The 15,111-nt window shown below is 33.8% G+C and overlaps 1 protein-coding gene across 4 annotated transcripts in view; it reads left to right on the top strand.

Annotated features, from left to right (window-relative positions):
- The window catches only part of EPHA5 (EPH receptor A5), a 343,406-nt gene that overhangs the window by 60,967 nt on the left and 267,328 nt on the right, over positions 1-15,111 (top strand). For all 4 annotated transcript variants that reach the window (XM_025385372.1, XM_025385374.1, XM_025385373.1 and 1 more), the window contains exon 3: positions 6,431-7,094. In XM_025385372.1, coding sequence (XP_025241157.1) covers positions 6,431-7,094 — 664 coding nt within the window. The remainder of the gene's footprint in view (positions 1-6,430; positions 7,095-15,111) is intronic.

Genomic DNA, 15,111 nt, shown 5'->3' on the forward strand with positions numbered 1-15,111 from the left:
CCTTCCTTCCTTCCTTCCTTCCTTCCTTCCTTCCTTCCTTCCTTTCTCTTTCTCTCTCTCTCTCTCTCTCTCGCCATCTTGCTCTGTCGCCCAGGCTGGAGTGAAGTGGTGCAATCTCGGCTCACTGCAAGCTCCACCTCGTGGGTTCATGCTATTCTGCTGCCTCAACCTCCTGAGTAGCTGGGACTACAGGCGCCCACTACCACGCCAGGCAAATTTTTTGTATTTTTAGTAGAGACAGGGTTTCACTGTGTTAGCCAGGATGGTCTTTATCTCCTGGCCTCGTGATCCACTCGCCTCAGCCTCCCAAAGTGCTGGGATTACAGGCGCCAGGCACTTTCTAAAATCATAAGGTGGTACTGCTTCTTTTTAACATATACTTTAAGATCTGGGATACTTGTGCAGAACGTGCAGGTTTGTTACACAGGTATACATGTGCCGTGGTGGTTTGCTGCACCCATGAACCCATCATCTACATTAGGTATTTTTCCTAATGCTATCCCTCCCCTAGCCACTCACCCCCTGGTTTCATGCATGTCCCTGCGAAGGACAGGAACTCATCCTTTTTTATGGCTGCATAGTATTCCATGGAGTATATATGTGACAATTTCTTTATCCAGTCTATCACTGATGGGCATTTGGGATACTTCCATGTCTTTGCTATTGTGATCAGTGCTGCAGTAAACATGCGTGTGCATGTGTCTTTATAGTAGAATGATTTATAATCCTTTGGATATATACCCAATATTGGGATTGCTGGGTCAATTGGTATTTCTGGTTGTAGATCCTTGAGGAATTGCCAGTGTCTTCCACAATGGTTCAACTAATTTACAATCCCACCAACAGTGTAAAAGTGTTTCTATTTCTCCATACTCTCTCCAGCATCTCGTTTCCTGACTTTTTAATGATCACCATTCTAACTGGCATGCGATGGTATTTCTTTATGGTTTTGATTTGCATTTCTCTAATGACAAATGATGATGAGCTTTTTTCATATATTTGTTGGCTGCATAAATGTCCTCTTTTGAGAAGTGTCTGTTTGTATCTTTTGCCCACTTTTTGATGTTTTTTGTTTGTTTGTTTGCTTTTGTATTTTTTTGGGGGTAGATTCTGGATATTAGCTCTTTGTCAAATGGATAGATTGCAAAAATTTTCTCCCATTCTGCAGGTTGCCTGTTCACTCCGATAATAGTTTTTTTTTTTTTTTTTTTTTTTTTTTTGCTGTACATAAACTCTTTAGTTTAATTACATCTCATTTGTCAATTTAGGCTTTTGTTGCCATTGATTTTGGTGTTTTAGTTATGAATTCTTTGCTCATGCCTATGTCCTGAATGGTATCGCCTAGGTTTTCTTCTAGGGTTTTTATGGCTTTTGGTCTTAGGTTTACATCTTTTTAAAAAAACATCAGTGAATAGTAATTTGAAATCAGAATATCTTCAGTAAAGTTATAAAAACAGTGTGTGTGAAACAAAACATACCACACATATTTGCACAATGAAAATCACAATAAATGGTATATAAAAATATTTTAATGAAATTTAAAACCTATAATTTACTTAGCTTTGAGGAACTTGAGAAGATATTATATTTAAAAAATGTGACTCAAAGCATGAAGAACAGCTTTCCATGTATGTAAAGAGGCAGTTTTTTGATAAACAAGGTCTTCCAGGAAAGTTATGCTTTGGTCATGTCAGAGTAAAGCTGCAGGCAATTGATTCCTCGCCAGATTTTTATGTTGTTCTGCAAAGGAAAGTCCTAAGATGGTCCTAATATTATTCTACTGAAATATGAAATATGTCCATAGTTCCTTGAACTGATACGCTATATTTTGGGCTTTTGATTTACACAGAATGGTGAAGAAGACTACTGAGTGACAAAATAAAAAACTTATTTTGAAAACATAGGCTCAAAAATAAAATAAACTAAGTTAACAGTTATAATTAGTGAAATGTAATGCTAGTGAAAATCATTCAACAGGTTAATAGGTAAAACTAAGCTCATAAAAATTGTATCAATAATGGAAATAAGACACTCTCTTTAAATAAATACTTAGTGTTTTTAATTAAATATTGCCAAGCTAATTTTTTTAAAAATCTGCTTTTGTAAACCTTTCTAATTTGCTCTTGTAAAATTCTGACGATTTACAAAGAAGAAAATGTATTTTCTTGTTTTAAAGATAGCGCAAAACATTTAACTATTTATTCACTATGTTTGTTTGAAGTATTTCAAATTAGTGGGATCTCTGAATTGAGAAGTCATATGTATATGTTTGATACTAATTCACTCATTTAAAAATATATATCAAGTGCCCTACTCTGCCCTGTTGCATCAGACTGTAAGATATAGTCAATGATAAGAAAATCATGCATGCCTCTCTCTCATATTGGGGTTGAGTATTAAAATATATAGCAAAAGAAAAAAAAAGACTTACTTATGGGTACATGATGTCTGGAAAAAATGTTGGGTAGCAATTAATGCAATGAATCAAGGAATCCCATGCACAAATCCCCACTTTGAGGCAGAGACATGCTGACAAGAAGACAAAGGAAGATATGGGCAGAGGAGATGCCCAGGTGGTCAGCTTGGTCTTGTGTGAGCTTAAGTAAATCCTTTTTAAAATCTGGTCTTCAATTTCTTATTTCTAAAATGAACAACAGGGCTGGCTCTTTTAAGGCCCTTTCTGATGTTCTTTAGAATATTAGATGCCTAGGATAGAGAGTTTTCATTCTCATTACAGATTTGCATAGTTGGTATGCCAGAGATTGGATCTCAGCTTATATATCTAGATATTATAAGAGCTGGGACTAAAACTAGGGCTTCAGGCTTGTATTTTTCTTCTACACAAGACCAATACAATGGCATTTTTTTTTCAGGTGTCTACTCCAAACCTTCTTACCACTGCATCTTAGCCTCAGTAGTGACTCTCGATATAGAATCAAGATAAATAGAAACATAATCATGAAAACAGAACTAGATAATGGGCACCCCTAATAACTTGAAAGGTTAAAATTGTCTTCATTCACATGATGCTTTCTACTGTGAATTTGGGGACATAATGTAAGAGGGATTTCTGGTCCAGCCCATGTGTCATGAGTCAGTATTTTCAAGTTCTTCACAAAAAAATGGAGGTCTGGAAATGAGAGCAATGCCAACAGAGTAGGAAGCAGCAGGAGCTTGATACCAGAAGGCCAAGGGAGCAATGAGAGGCAGGTGGGAAGAAACTAGTTCCTAACGGCTTGGGTAGGAAAAATTTGTAACTCCATGATACACATATGGTTATGAAAGTAAGTTCTTTCCTCCCCTGACCCTTCTCTGATGAATGTGGCTGATGTGAGATGCCTGGCCAGCAATGGGTTTAGAATGCAACTGAAGTGGAATTTTCAGAGCCCTGAGGGAAAAGGAGTAACCCTAGGAATCTGGGAGATAAATTAAGTGAACCCAAGCTGTGTAACCAGTTATTTATTCTTAACGGGAAAGAATGGGCAATAAGGAGGAAATAAACATAGAGAAATGCATGGGCTCAGGGGATGGCGTTGAATAACTGCTAGACCTAAGGAGCAGAGCTACAGCCATCATATCGCATTCAGCAATCCATGCTTCCAAAATGTCCAGGCTCACCACTTCCTGTAATCAAAGGATCAGCAAATATTTTTATTAAATCATGAAGTCATGGAAAATCCAAGAAAAATGAACAGAAAATATTGATTCCTATCAGTGCCTTTTATTAAGTTACTGTAATATCCTGTACATGACATTTGTAAAAGTGTCTAGGAATACATCTGCCACATTCTAAAGTTCTTGGTGAGTGTTACTTCTTTCTCTTCATCCTCTTGTTTTTTTTTCATACTTGATTTTTGCTGAGGACAGCAAGATATTCTCTTCATATTAAAGGGGAAAGAAAGCTTAGAAAAATTCAAAGTTTTATTTCAAATAGCCAGCCTAAAATAAATAAAATATTTCTGTCCATTTCTTAGTATATGTGTCTCAATTACAGCAGATATTAGAGATGGATATATTACCCGTGTGATTCTTTGAATGACTTATGGCCATAATTATTTAAATTAAACTCATTCTATTTGCTCACTAGAAATGTAAAATGTGAGCCATCATTTATATTTTGGGTACTTGAAAAGAAAAATAAATAAAATCTCACCATGACAGTTTCTGAATTCAAAGAAAATTATAATTTCCCTCTTCTTAATTGAGAATATTCAGAGAAGCAAGATGCTTATGCACATACTTCGAAATTATCACCTGAAGCAGTAACTATTAAGCTGTCTTGTCAAGTGTTGCTTGGCTTGCATTTTTAATAATATTTGTGGTACCCTGGACTTTGTACAGACAAAGGCTGAATTGCTTGGCTTATCATCTTGAAAGATCCTGTTATTCTGCTTGCTTTTACTTGCTAGGAGGATCCTACTAGAATATATTGTCCAGAAATAGGTCATCAATAAGTGATTCAAGACAAATTATATATATACACACACACACACACACACACACATATATACACATATATATGTGTGTTTTGTATTGGAAGATTATCATAAAACAAACATTTAAAACAGAAATAAGGTAGCATTTTTATTTTCTTTTTATAGAGAAGAGATTTTGGATATTATCTTTCATTTTACTAATTCAAAAAATATATATTTAGTTAATCTTGTTACAGTAAATTGATACTTCTTACCATTTTATTTGATTCGTTGACATATTCTTTTGTATGAAATATTGATCATAATATTTGGTGCCATTTATAATATGAAGAGATTGATACTTAAATCACATTGGAAATAAAATGTAAGTAGTTTAATGATGGAGTGCTGCAATAGAAAGCTGGTTTAGAAAATCAGGAGCTAAGTAGAGTTTATATACATTTTGAGAGAGGACAAAAATGAAATTGAGTGAAAGAACTGAGTCTTTAGGTAATAACATAATATGGAAATTGTTTGGCAAGATAAAATCTTCATGTCTCTCTCTTATGAATTTAAGGAGCTCAACAGTTTTACCTCATTAGCACCTTTTGCTTATGTCTGTCTGATGTGGCAGCTAGATTTCAAGAGGAGCCATCTGATGTATAAGATTTATTTGCGTCCTTTGTGCCTCTGCATTTTTCACATCTTTGCCTTTAGAACAGAATCAAGAAATAATGCTATATTTAATTTCACGTCTAAGAAATGAGTGTCTATATAGTTTTTTTTTTTTTAATCTACAATACTTAATGTCTGAAATCACACATTCTGGATTTTTTTGAAAGTCAGTATGGTTTCATTGTACTTTGTGTTTCAGTGGTATTTAAAGATTTAAAATTAGATATCGTTTTTGTACACACAAATTTTTTACAGGTTTCAGAAATTCCTTAAATTATAATTACATCTTTATTGAAAAATAAAAATTTGGCTCTGTACTGTTCAGGAAATGGTTATGGTACATCGAGATTCTCAAAACTGGAGTATTTTACTAGGAAAGAGATAGGTTTAGAACTCTTCTTTGGCCAAATAATATTTTGGAAGCTATGTAAATTGTACTTAATTTTTTTTTTTTTACATCCTGTAAATCTTCAGAACTCTTAAGGCCATTGTGGATAAAATAATGCCTCGGTAAGAAAGAATTAATGGGGTCCCAACATATCACAAGAAGTTAGTTAGTATTTAAAATGACGAGGTTATCCATATTCTTAATCTGTAATTTTTAATCTTTCTTTCATATCTGTCTCGATGTTTGTATATGTAGATAAATCTATGAATTAATATTTAGCTAGCCAATTTGTGAGAGTCCTGAATAGATGGGTTCAGTGAAATAAAGATCTATTATTAATTTTAAACTAATGGATTTTCTTTCAACTTTTATTCGATTGATGTGTTATTTGTGACATGACAAATTTAAATAAATTACTATGTTTTTATGTTACATTTTTCTCCCTTCTTTTTCAAATTTGTGGTCCTTTTTCCCCTTATTTCATTTTTTTAATTGCATTTCTTGTATTCCTCTTAAATTTTTTCTACTCTATTTATGTATATGCTGAACTTTATTCAAAATATACATATTTTTCTTTCTTTGCTTCATTTTGTTAACCTCACCCACATTTAAATTTCTTTTATGTGACTCCTCCCCCCTGCCCTGGGGCATAAATTTCTTTTATGTGACTCCTCCCCCCTGCCCTGGGGCATATTCATATGTGTTCGTCTTGGAGTTATGATGGAAACGAAGAATGATAATTTCTTAATTTACTTTTAATTTAAAAATGACAATAAAAACTTTGTGATTCTCTTCTCCCAATACTTTATATCCAGTTCCTTCTGTAAATACCACATACTGAGGATACGAAATTTCTGTATCTCAATTAGTTTTCTTTTACAATTTTTTGCTATAGTTCCTGGTTATTTTCTATTTTTTGAATTTTTTTATCTTTCTGTTTCATATTGTACAGTGGGAAGAGATTGGTGAAGTGGATGAAAATTATGCCCCTATCCACACATACCAAGTATGCAAAGTGATGGAACAGAATCAGAATAACTGGCTTTTGACCGGTTGGATCTCCAATGAAGGTGCTTCCAGAATCTTCATAGAACTCAAATTTACCCTGCGAGACTGCAACAGCCTTCCTGGAGGACTGGGGACCTGTAAGGAAACCTTTAACATGTATTACTTTGAGTCAGATGATCAGAATGGGAGAAACATCAAGGAAAACCAGTACATCAAAATTGATACCATTGCTGCCGATGAGAGCTTTACAGAACTTGATCTTGGTGACCGTGTTATGAAACTGAATACAGAGGTCAGAGATGTAGGACCTCTAAGCAAAAAGGGATTTTATCTTGCTTTTCAAGATGTTGGTGCTTGCATTGCTCTGGTTTCTGTGCGTGTATACTATAAAAAATGCCCTTCTGTGGTACGACACTTGGCTGTCTTCCCTGACACCATCACTGGAGCCGATTCTTCCCAATTGCTCGAAGTGTCAGGCTCCTGTGTCAACCATTCTGTGACCGATGAACCTCCCAAAATGCACTGCAGCGCCGAAGGGGAGTGGCTGGTGCCCATCGGGAAATGCATGTGCAAGGCAGGATATGAAGAGAAAAATGGCACCTGTCAAGGTAAGAGTTTGCCTCCGGATCTGCAGGGGCTGTCTGCTTCAGTTGGATCATGTATATGTATTTCCTCCAATGATTATGAGCAAATGACCTTTTACTTTGCTAATTTATGGAGATTATTTCTCTCAAGTTTGATTTTTCTCTTTTCAGAATTTTGAAATTTCTGGCAACCATGAAAGATTTAATGTAAGATTTTATTGGATATACATAATTAATACTCAGAGGGTGTCTGACTTGCAGTGTAATATTTCATATTCACTTTGCTTTTAGAAATTTTATTTTTGAAAAACTCAAACCAAGGGACTAGTAACCTTCATTGTATAATTATTGTCTGCTACTTCTATTTTTTCTCCATGAACCTGTCTTCTACTCTTTATTTGCTGTATCAAATTTAAATGCAAAATCTTTGATTAGACTTGTTTGGGCATGTTTTTAACTGCCTTTTAAAAATTCTTCAGAAAAAAAGTTCAGCCATATGAACTTTACAGCAAAACATTTGTAAACTGAGAGGATTAGTGTACTGTGTTGTTTACATATGATTGCAATTACGTGCTTGCTTTTTTAAAATTACAGATATTTTTAAATGCATAATAAGCAGTGCCCCACAAAAATAACTATTTGAAGATAGAACCGATACAAAAGGTCATTTTAAAGCAATTTGCCCTTGGGGATTTTTTTTTTCTGTTTTTATTTTTCTTTTAAATTGAAACTTGATCATGCATGCTTCTGTCTTCATTTGAAAATGCCCTCATTTTGCCCACAGTGTGGTGAGTTGGCCGTTTAAACTGGAAATTTGTCAATGGCTTTCTGGAACAAGGGAGTATTTTATATCAAAGCGAAGAGCAGTTTATGGGAAAGCAAGCAAGCATTTTTCTAATTTAAATTATTCGCCCTCATGATCCTGAACTTGTTTTCATCATGATGTGAGTGTACTAAATAGGTAATGAAAGTTAATGAGTATTAACTGAGGGAACTTTGGATGCTGAGCAGTCCCTTGGTCCTACCTGGTAGTTTCAGGTGCATTTATTTTCCCTAAGTCCACTCTATTAGATGAATCAGACTTCCTCATTTGTTCATGCTTGACTGTAGATTGATTATCGATCCAGGGAAACAAAACTAGGGAAATTACCTGTAAATTATAACTTTGGTTAATTAATTATCTCCAGAAGCACATTGTACTTCACTTGAAATTCCTTTTTCAGCACCAGTTTCTATTTTGTATCTTTGAAATACCATCTACTATTAATTCTGTTGTTTTTCCATGCAAGCTACAACTTTCTACACTTGATTTTATATCTACACAAGCACATCTGAAAGTTTTGTTAAATCAAAATTATGTTTCTAAAATAAGCATAAGCTTATTGGGGAAATGAATCATAATTTCTTCAGGATTGGAATTAAAGAAATATTTGAATATTAGTTTTTTTTTTTATTTTTGAGCAATCTTATTGGTTTAAGGTGAGGTTTTATGTAATTAATTAAAGGATCAAAAGCAGGAGTTATAAGCAATCCACTGAACATATTTCTGTCTAAAATATTGTAAATATAAATCTTATTAATTATTTCTAAAAATTTGTTTATTAGTATTATAAACCAACATACTCTATTTGGTTGTTCTTTTCTATCATTTTAGAGAATATGTGATCACTTAGTTCAGACCACCATGACCTTTGTCTTTATTTTGATTGGCAGATAATATGAGAGACCTCTCTCCATCTTTTGAGGATGCATTTTGATTGTTGATGAGATTAAAACATTCTGCTGGTGATAGTCACAAAAGTCTTGGGAAGCAGCGTTCTGACAGAATGCAATGCTGTCTTAGCGCAAGTGTTAGCATACATCTTTTCTTTCTCCTTTCATGTTCTTCTCTTAATAATTGAAAAGTAGACCCTTAATTGAGGGACAGTGGATTAACTGGAGACATTTCATTGTAGAAAACTTTACTTAACTGGACTCTGTCTTAATTCATGCATTTATCTTCCTCCCCTGGTAGTAGGAGCAGTGGTTTGCAGAGTTGATGCAAAAAGTTTACTACACAGCCCAGAGAATGTTTCACACATGCATCTGTATGATTAATGCCTGTTGGTATTTTACTGTGTACAAATGGTATGTGATGGCACTCTAGGAAGAATTTCAAGTGTTTATTCTATACATAACTTATATGATTTAATGACTCATTGAATGAATAAATAAATCTTGAGGGTTTGCTTTGGGGAACTAAAGAATCATAGATATTGTTGAGACATTTCTATCTATACACAATAAGTACATGTAAGTGTGTGTGTGTGTGTGTGCGCGCTATAAAATGCCACCATGACTCTCGCTCATTTTACAATGTTAACCTGCTAGTCTCAAACCTCTGAGTGGGGATCTTGGTGATTTGGAACCATCCTTCTAAATAAGCCAGAAATTTAGGGATAATTTTTCTCATCTCTTTCCTACTCGCTATCCAGTTCCAATCCATCACAAAGTGTTTATAGAAATTACCAGTCAACTTTCTCTTTAAATTATCTACTTCTCTCTATTTCCTTTTCCTTTCAATATAGAGGTAAACCTTGTTGAAACTGTGCTTTCAAATTTAATGAATGACTTTATATATAGTTTTGGTTTTTTAACCATATGAATATATCACCTATAACAAATGCAAAAATTTGTTTCCTACACCCATCCCACCCCTGGAACCTCCCCTCTGCGCGCGCGCGCGCGCGCGCACACACACACACACACTCTTTATACACTTCAGTGGTCTCCTTTAAGACAAAGTTTTTTCATTAAGAGGCTGTATGGTTTTGCTCCAGTTATCTTTCATGACTCATCTTAAATTTTGCTTTCTCTCCTTCCCTATGCAATAGCCAAGCTAGTTTTTTCCAGTTTCTCAAAGACAATTTGCTCATTTTCACTACTTGTTGTTTTAAGAGTATGTTCTCTTCCATGAATTATTCTTGTATCTAACATACACTAATCCTTCAGATGTGTGCTCCAGTATCCCTTCTACAGAGAAGATGCCCCAATCAATCAAGGCTAAATCAAGCATCACTGTTTACTCATATATCTGTCCTTCATAGAACCATTTAGAACTATTATTTTACATCTATTTGCATACTTGTAATCTGTTTAATTATTCTTTCTGCTCCTGTTAGTCTGCATACTCCTTGATGGCAGGAATAGCAGGGGACTGTGTACTCCTTAATCTAAGGGATGAGAAAGAAGTCAAAAAGCAAAAGAGAAGGACAATTAATTCAAAAGAGTAAAGAAAAATTGCAAAGGTATAAAAGAATACTGTGTTATTCTGTGTTAAATACCACATTGTGTTGATTCATTTTACCTTTGTATTATCTGTAAAATATCTCCTTTGTCTGAAAATTGATGGATATGTCTTTTAACTTAATCATTTCTTAGTTCTAAGACTCTCAGGCTAAATTTCACATTCAAGGTATTAAGTCATATGTGATTGGTACTTCACATATTGACTATTAGAGAAGACAATTTATTGAACTTTACAGAGCACAGAATATCACATATTTAAATATAATATGGCCATGTTACATGATGACATTTAATTATTGTTTCTTAGTAACCAAACTATATTAGAATTTAATTAAAAAATAATTATATTATTGAGAAGCTAAAGTTTGAATATGTCTGTGGCAATGATTTCCATATGTTAATATTTCTTAGTCTGTGCTGGCAGGTGACTGAGTACTTGCTGTCATATCATGCTTATGTGACTTGTTATATGTGCTTTACGTGATGGAGTTGACACACGGCCTTTTACAAACTAAACTTTCAAGATTCAGAATGCTAGGCAGCTCATTAACATATGGCCTCAATCCGGATGACCAAGCAGTGAGTCTGGAGTCCTGGTCAATTTGGCAATTTGTGATCTGTCATCTTCATATAATTTCCTCTCGTTTAACTTTCTTTAAGAGAAATAGACTACCTCACCCATAATAATCTGGTTTTGACGAGGTAACAAAATACTCATTTCTATTGTATGAACTTAAAATATAGTGTACATTTATTTTTGTAAGTCTTACTTATATGCCTAAATTTTCTATAATAAACCGATTTAAGTCTACAGATTTATTACTTGGAAGTCTTTTTTTTTATTTTCAGAAACAAATAATGTCTCAAATCCATTTATCCCAGTATGTTTCCCCACTTGTTATTTATTATTATTTCTGATGAAATTCATGCTATTTTTTCCCCTTAAGACTCATGTGAGACTTTTTTTTTAAGTAAAAAAATGGTTAGCAAAAACACATTTTAGAAGTTTCTGCCTTTTATTGAAGTGAATGTTTTTGACAGAAGTAATTGAGTTCACATGAATCAAATGTTGCCTGCTGAGTGCTCTTGTGATTATGTTGCTGACTTACTCAGATGCAAGGCAAGACCACTAATCTTCATCAGTTGCTAGTGGAATGAAATGGTAATTTGAAATTAGCCCTAGATAATTATAGTTTCACTTATATCAAATGGAGGAAAGAGATTCAGATTGTGGGTCACTGCCAAAACCAGTCAGAGTGAAGAAGGTATATAGTACATGCTAAAATACAGGATAAGGAGGGTTACACGTCAAGGGCTGTGGAGAAAAAGTACTTATTAATTGTCCAACTGGGAGATGATTGCACAGCAAGGAAAATGTAGTGAAAATACCCAATTCAAGAAAGAGCCTTGATTCAGAAACAGTACAGCTACAGTGGGGAGTAGAATGCTGATCATTCATACTTCTGGTGCATATTTATGATTGAAACAAAATTGGCTGGAAATATAGTATATTAGGTGTTTATGTAATTATGCATTAGAGAGCTTAGTTATTTTTAATTAGGCACATTACCAAAAAACATCAAAGGGGTTGAACTTTTCGTTCTATTTAGTATGTTATTATATGTAACAAAAGGAACCTATTTTAGTTTCAAAATTTGAACAAATGATGGCAATTATGGAAGTACAGAATATCAACGGTGCCCGTGTGAGATGTGTCGGGGTGTGTGTGTGTGTGTGTGTGTGTGTGTGTGTGTGTTCTGCTTTGGTGAGGAACAACCAAGACAATTAAGTAGTCAAATCATTTCACCCACTTACAAACATTACATAAGAGAATAATTCAAATAGTCTTTTCTTCCCCCTATGTTAACTGTTCCCTGGCCTACTTTTAGATTAGTTCTAATAAAATTTTAGAGAGTACTCTGCAATTTTTGTTGTTGTTGTTTGTTTGTTTTTGTTTGTTTGTTTTTTCTAAATCGAGGTTTTCCAACACTGAAGCTATTGATATTTTGGGCCAGATAACTTTTGCTGGTGGGGAGGGGGATGTTGTCTTGTTTGTTGTAGACTATTTAGCAGCTTTCTTGGGTTCTATCCTCTAGATGCAGTAGGACACCCCACTCCCCAGTTTGACAGTCAAAAATGTGTCTAGATATTGCCAAATATTCCCTGGGGGCAAAATCACTCCCATTGGAGAACCACTAACCCAAATACTTCTTCCCTCCCCAAATGAACACACATGCCGCTAACACAAAATATGTTTATAGATATGTTTACGGACTGGATATCTTTGCAAAATTGAACATTTTTCTTTAAATTTGGGAGAATGAAGGAGATGTACATGTTTAAATGTGACTAATTGAATTTGAATATGGTGGGAAACATACTGCTTGTAAGAGGCAGCATACCCTAGTAGTTTAAACACATGAATTCTGAGTAAAAATGAATAGAATCTTATTCCACCTTTTCCATCTATCAACACTATATCCCCATGCAAATTGCCAAATCTCTCTGTTCTTTGCTTTCCTCATCTCTAACTAGCTCGTAAAAATCTTGTGAGATATTATATAAAAATTACTTGGCACACTACCTAGCACACTATATTTATTCAATTAAGATTATTTATTTTAGCTCTCATTAAAAATAAAATGTATTTATAGGCATATGTGTCCTCTTTATAAAATAAAGTATAGGTACAGGTTATAAAATTATCTAGTTTTCTCTAAGTATGTAGTATATTCCTGAGCAATTTAATTTATCAAATAATAATACTACATTTTTTCCATTGGGTAAATAAAACTATGTAAGTTTTATAGAACTTCCTTTATAAAATTTTTGTTAGAAGTGCAAAACTGAAAAATTTGCTATCTGGGTAGACATTATCACTCATTCTATAAGTTGTTATTATAGTAGGCACTCTATCCAGCCTTTACAATTCCTGTATCCTAGGAATGCTGACATATATGCATACAAACATGCTTATAGACTCACATCTACAGTTAAAATTTATGAAATTTTCTAATAGCGGTGTGGGTGAAGTATGGTATTTTAGATAGGGAAATAAGAAAATGTTTTGTTTTGTTTTCTGAAATGGTGGCATTTAACATAGAAATGAGGGGGAAAAAAACTGTGAAAAGTATGGGAAACAGTGCAGCTAACAGATGGAGCTTCCAGTGCAGAAATCTATTTTAGTACATTAATTTTATGTATTTATCATTTCTTTCTAAAATTACACTTTCAAAAATGTATTTGCTTATTAAAATCTGAGAAATAGAAAACCTGATGATTCCTGAACTTACCAGCTAAAATATGATGTTTTTACACATTTATTATTATCTTAAAGACAGAAAACTCCTAATAAATATCTAGGGTCAAATGCATGCATATCAAACATGAAACAATCCAGTTTATTTATGTGTGGTGTTGGTGGATGATTATTTGTAAATTATTATACCCATTGAAAGTATAAAACCCATTTTTTTTTTCTTAAAGAACTCGTTTCATTGGTTTGACAATGGTTAATGACTAGTGACTCTTCTGCTACATGTGGATGGACAAATACGGGGACTTGGCAATGAAAGAAAAGACATAGAACCACCAAAAACCTTGTGATTTCTTTCTGGTCAAACTTTTAAATCTGGTTTGCACTCCTACTTTCTCACTCATAAAATAAATTATACTAGTGAAAGTCTTGAGGTTGTATATATTTTTAGTTTAGAATAAATGTAACAGGCAAATGCTATACCTCATATTTACAGTAACAGTAATAACTACTTTGTAAATTTCACTTTGGGCAGGTTTTTAGGATGTTTTATATGATGATGACATGTTCCATATTGTTACTGTGCAAATGAATCTTAACATAATGGACTTGAGTTTCATCATGGTTATATGGATGGAGAATTAATGATTATATTTTATGTTGAAATGTCTCATACTTGTGTAAACACCTCTTAATAATAAACATTTATTAAAATAATATGCACTGGATAAGCTCCTTTTATTATAATGCATTTTTTATAAAATGATAACTATCAGGAAAAGATTTTAATGATAAAGACCTCACAAAAAGCTTTATATATTTAAAATTCACAACATTTAAATGTTCCAGGACACCAAAAAATAGTCTCTTTGTTTTATTGTTTGCTTATTTTCTTGTTATTCAGATACCAGCAAAAGAACTTACAGAACCGCTCTCTTGGGAAAAGTGTGTACAGAGAAATTCGATGGTGAAAACTCAGAGTGTGATTTAGCAAATATTTCAGTATCAGTTCTCAAATTCTTGAGAACTAATAGTTCAAAAAATAAGTGCAAATTATAAGAAACAAAGTAGCCAACACTTGCATAAAATCATTCAATAGACTCCAAACATTACAATTGATCTCTGAAAGCATCAGGAAGTATTTGTGTGCGTAGCAGATTAACGGCATAGCACTTAAAAGTGATGCCGGCCTCAGCTCAAATCTCACTCTAGCATTTGGTAAATACATAACTGTGGTCAAGTTACAAAACCAGATTGAGTCCTGCTTTCTTCCTCTGTGAAATATTAAATGTTATAATCTTCACCTGTAAAGTGTTCACGTAGCTTCAAGTAATGTCTGCCTATTTAGAAATGGTACATGGACCGGCAGCATTGACATCATCTGGGATTTTTTTAGAAAGGAAGAATCTCAGCCTTACCTAGAATGTCAAATCTGAATCTACATTTTAGCACATTCCTTGGTGATTTTTATGTACACTCAAGTTTAAGAAGCACTTT

Source organism: Theropithecus gelada, chromosome 5, assembly GCF_003255815.1.
Source record: "Theropithecus gelada isolate Dixy chromosome 5, Tgel_1.0, whole genome shotgun sequence".
Lineage (NCBI taxonomy): Eukaryota > Metazoa > Chordata > Mammalia > Primates > Cercopithecidae > Theropithecus > Theropithecus gelada.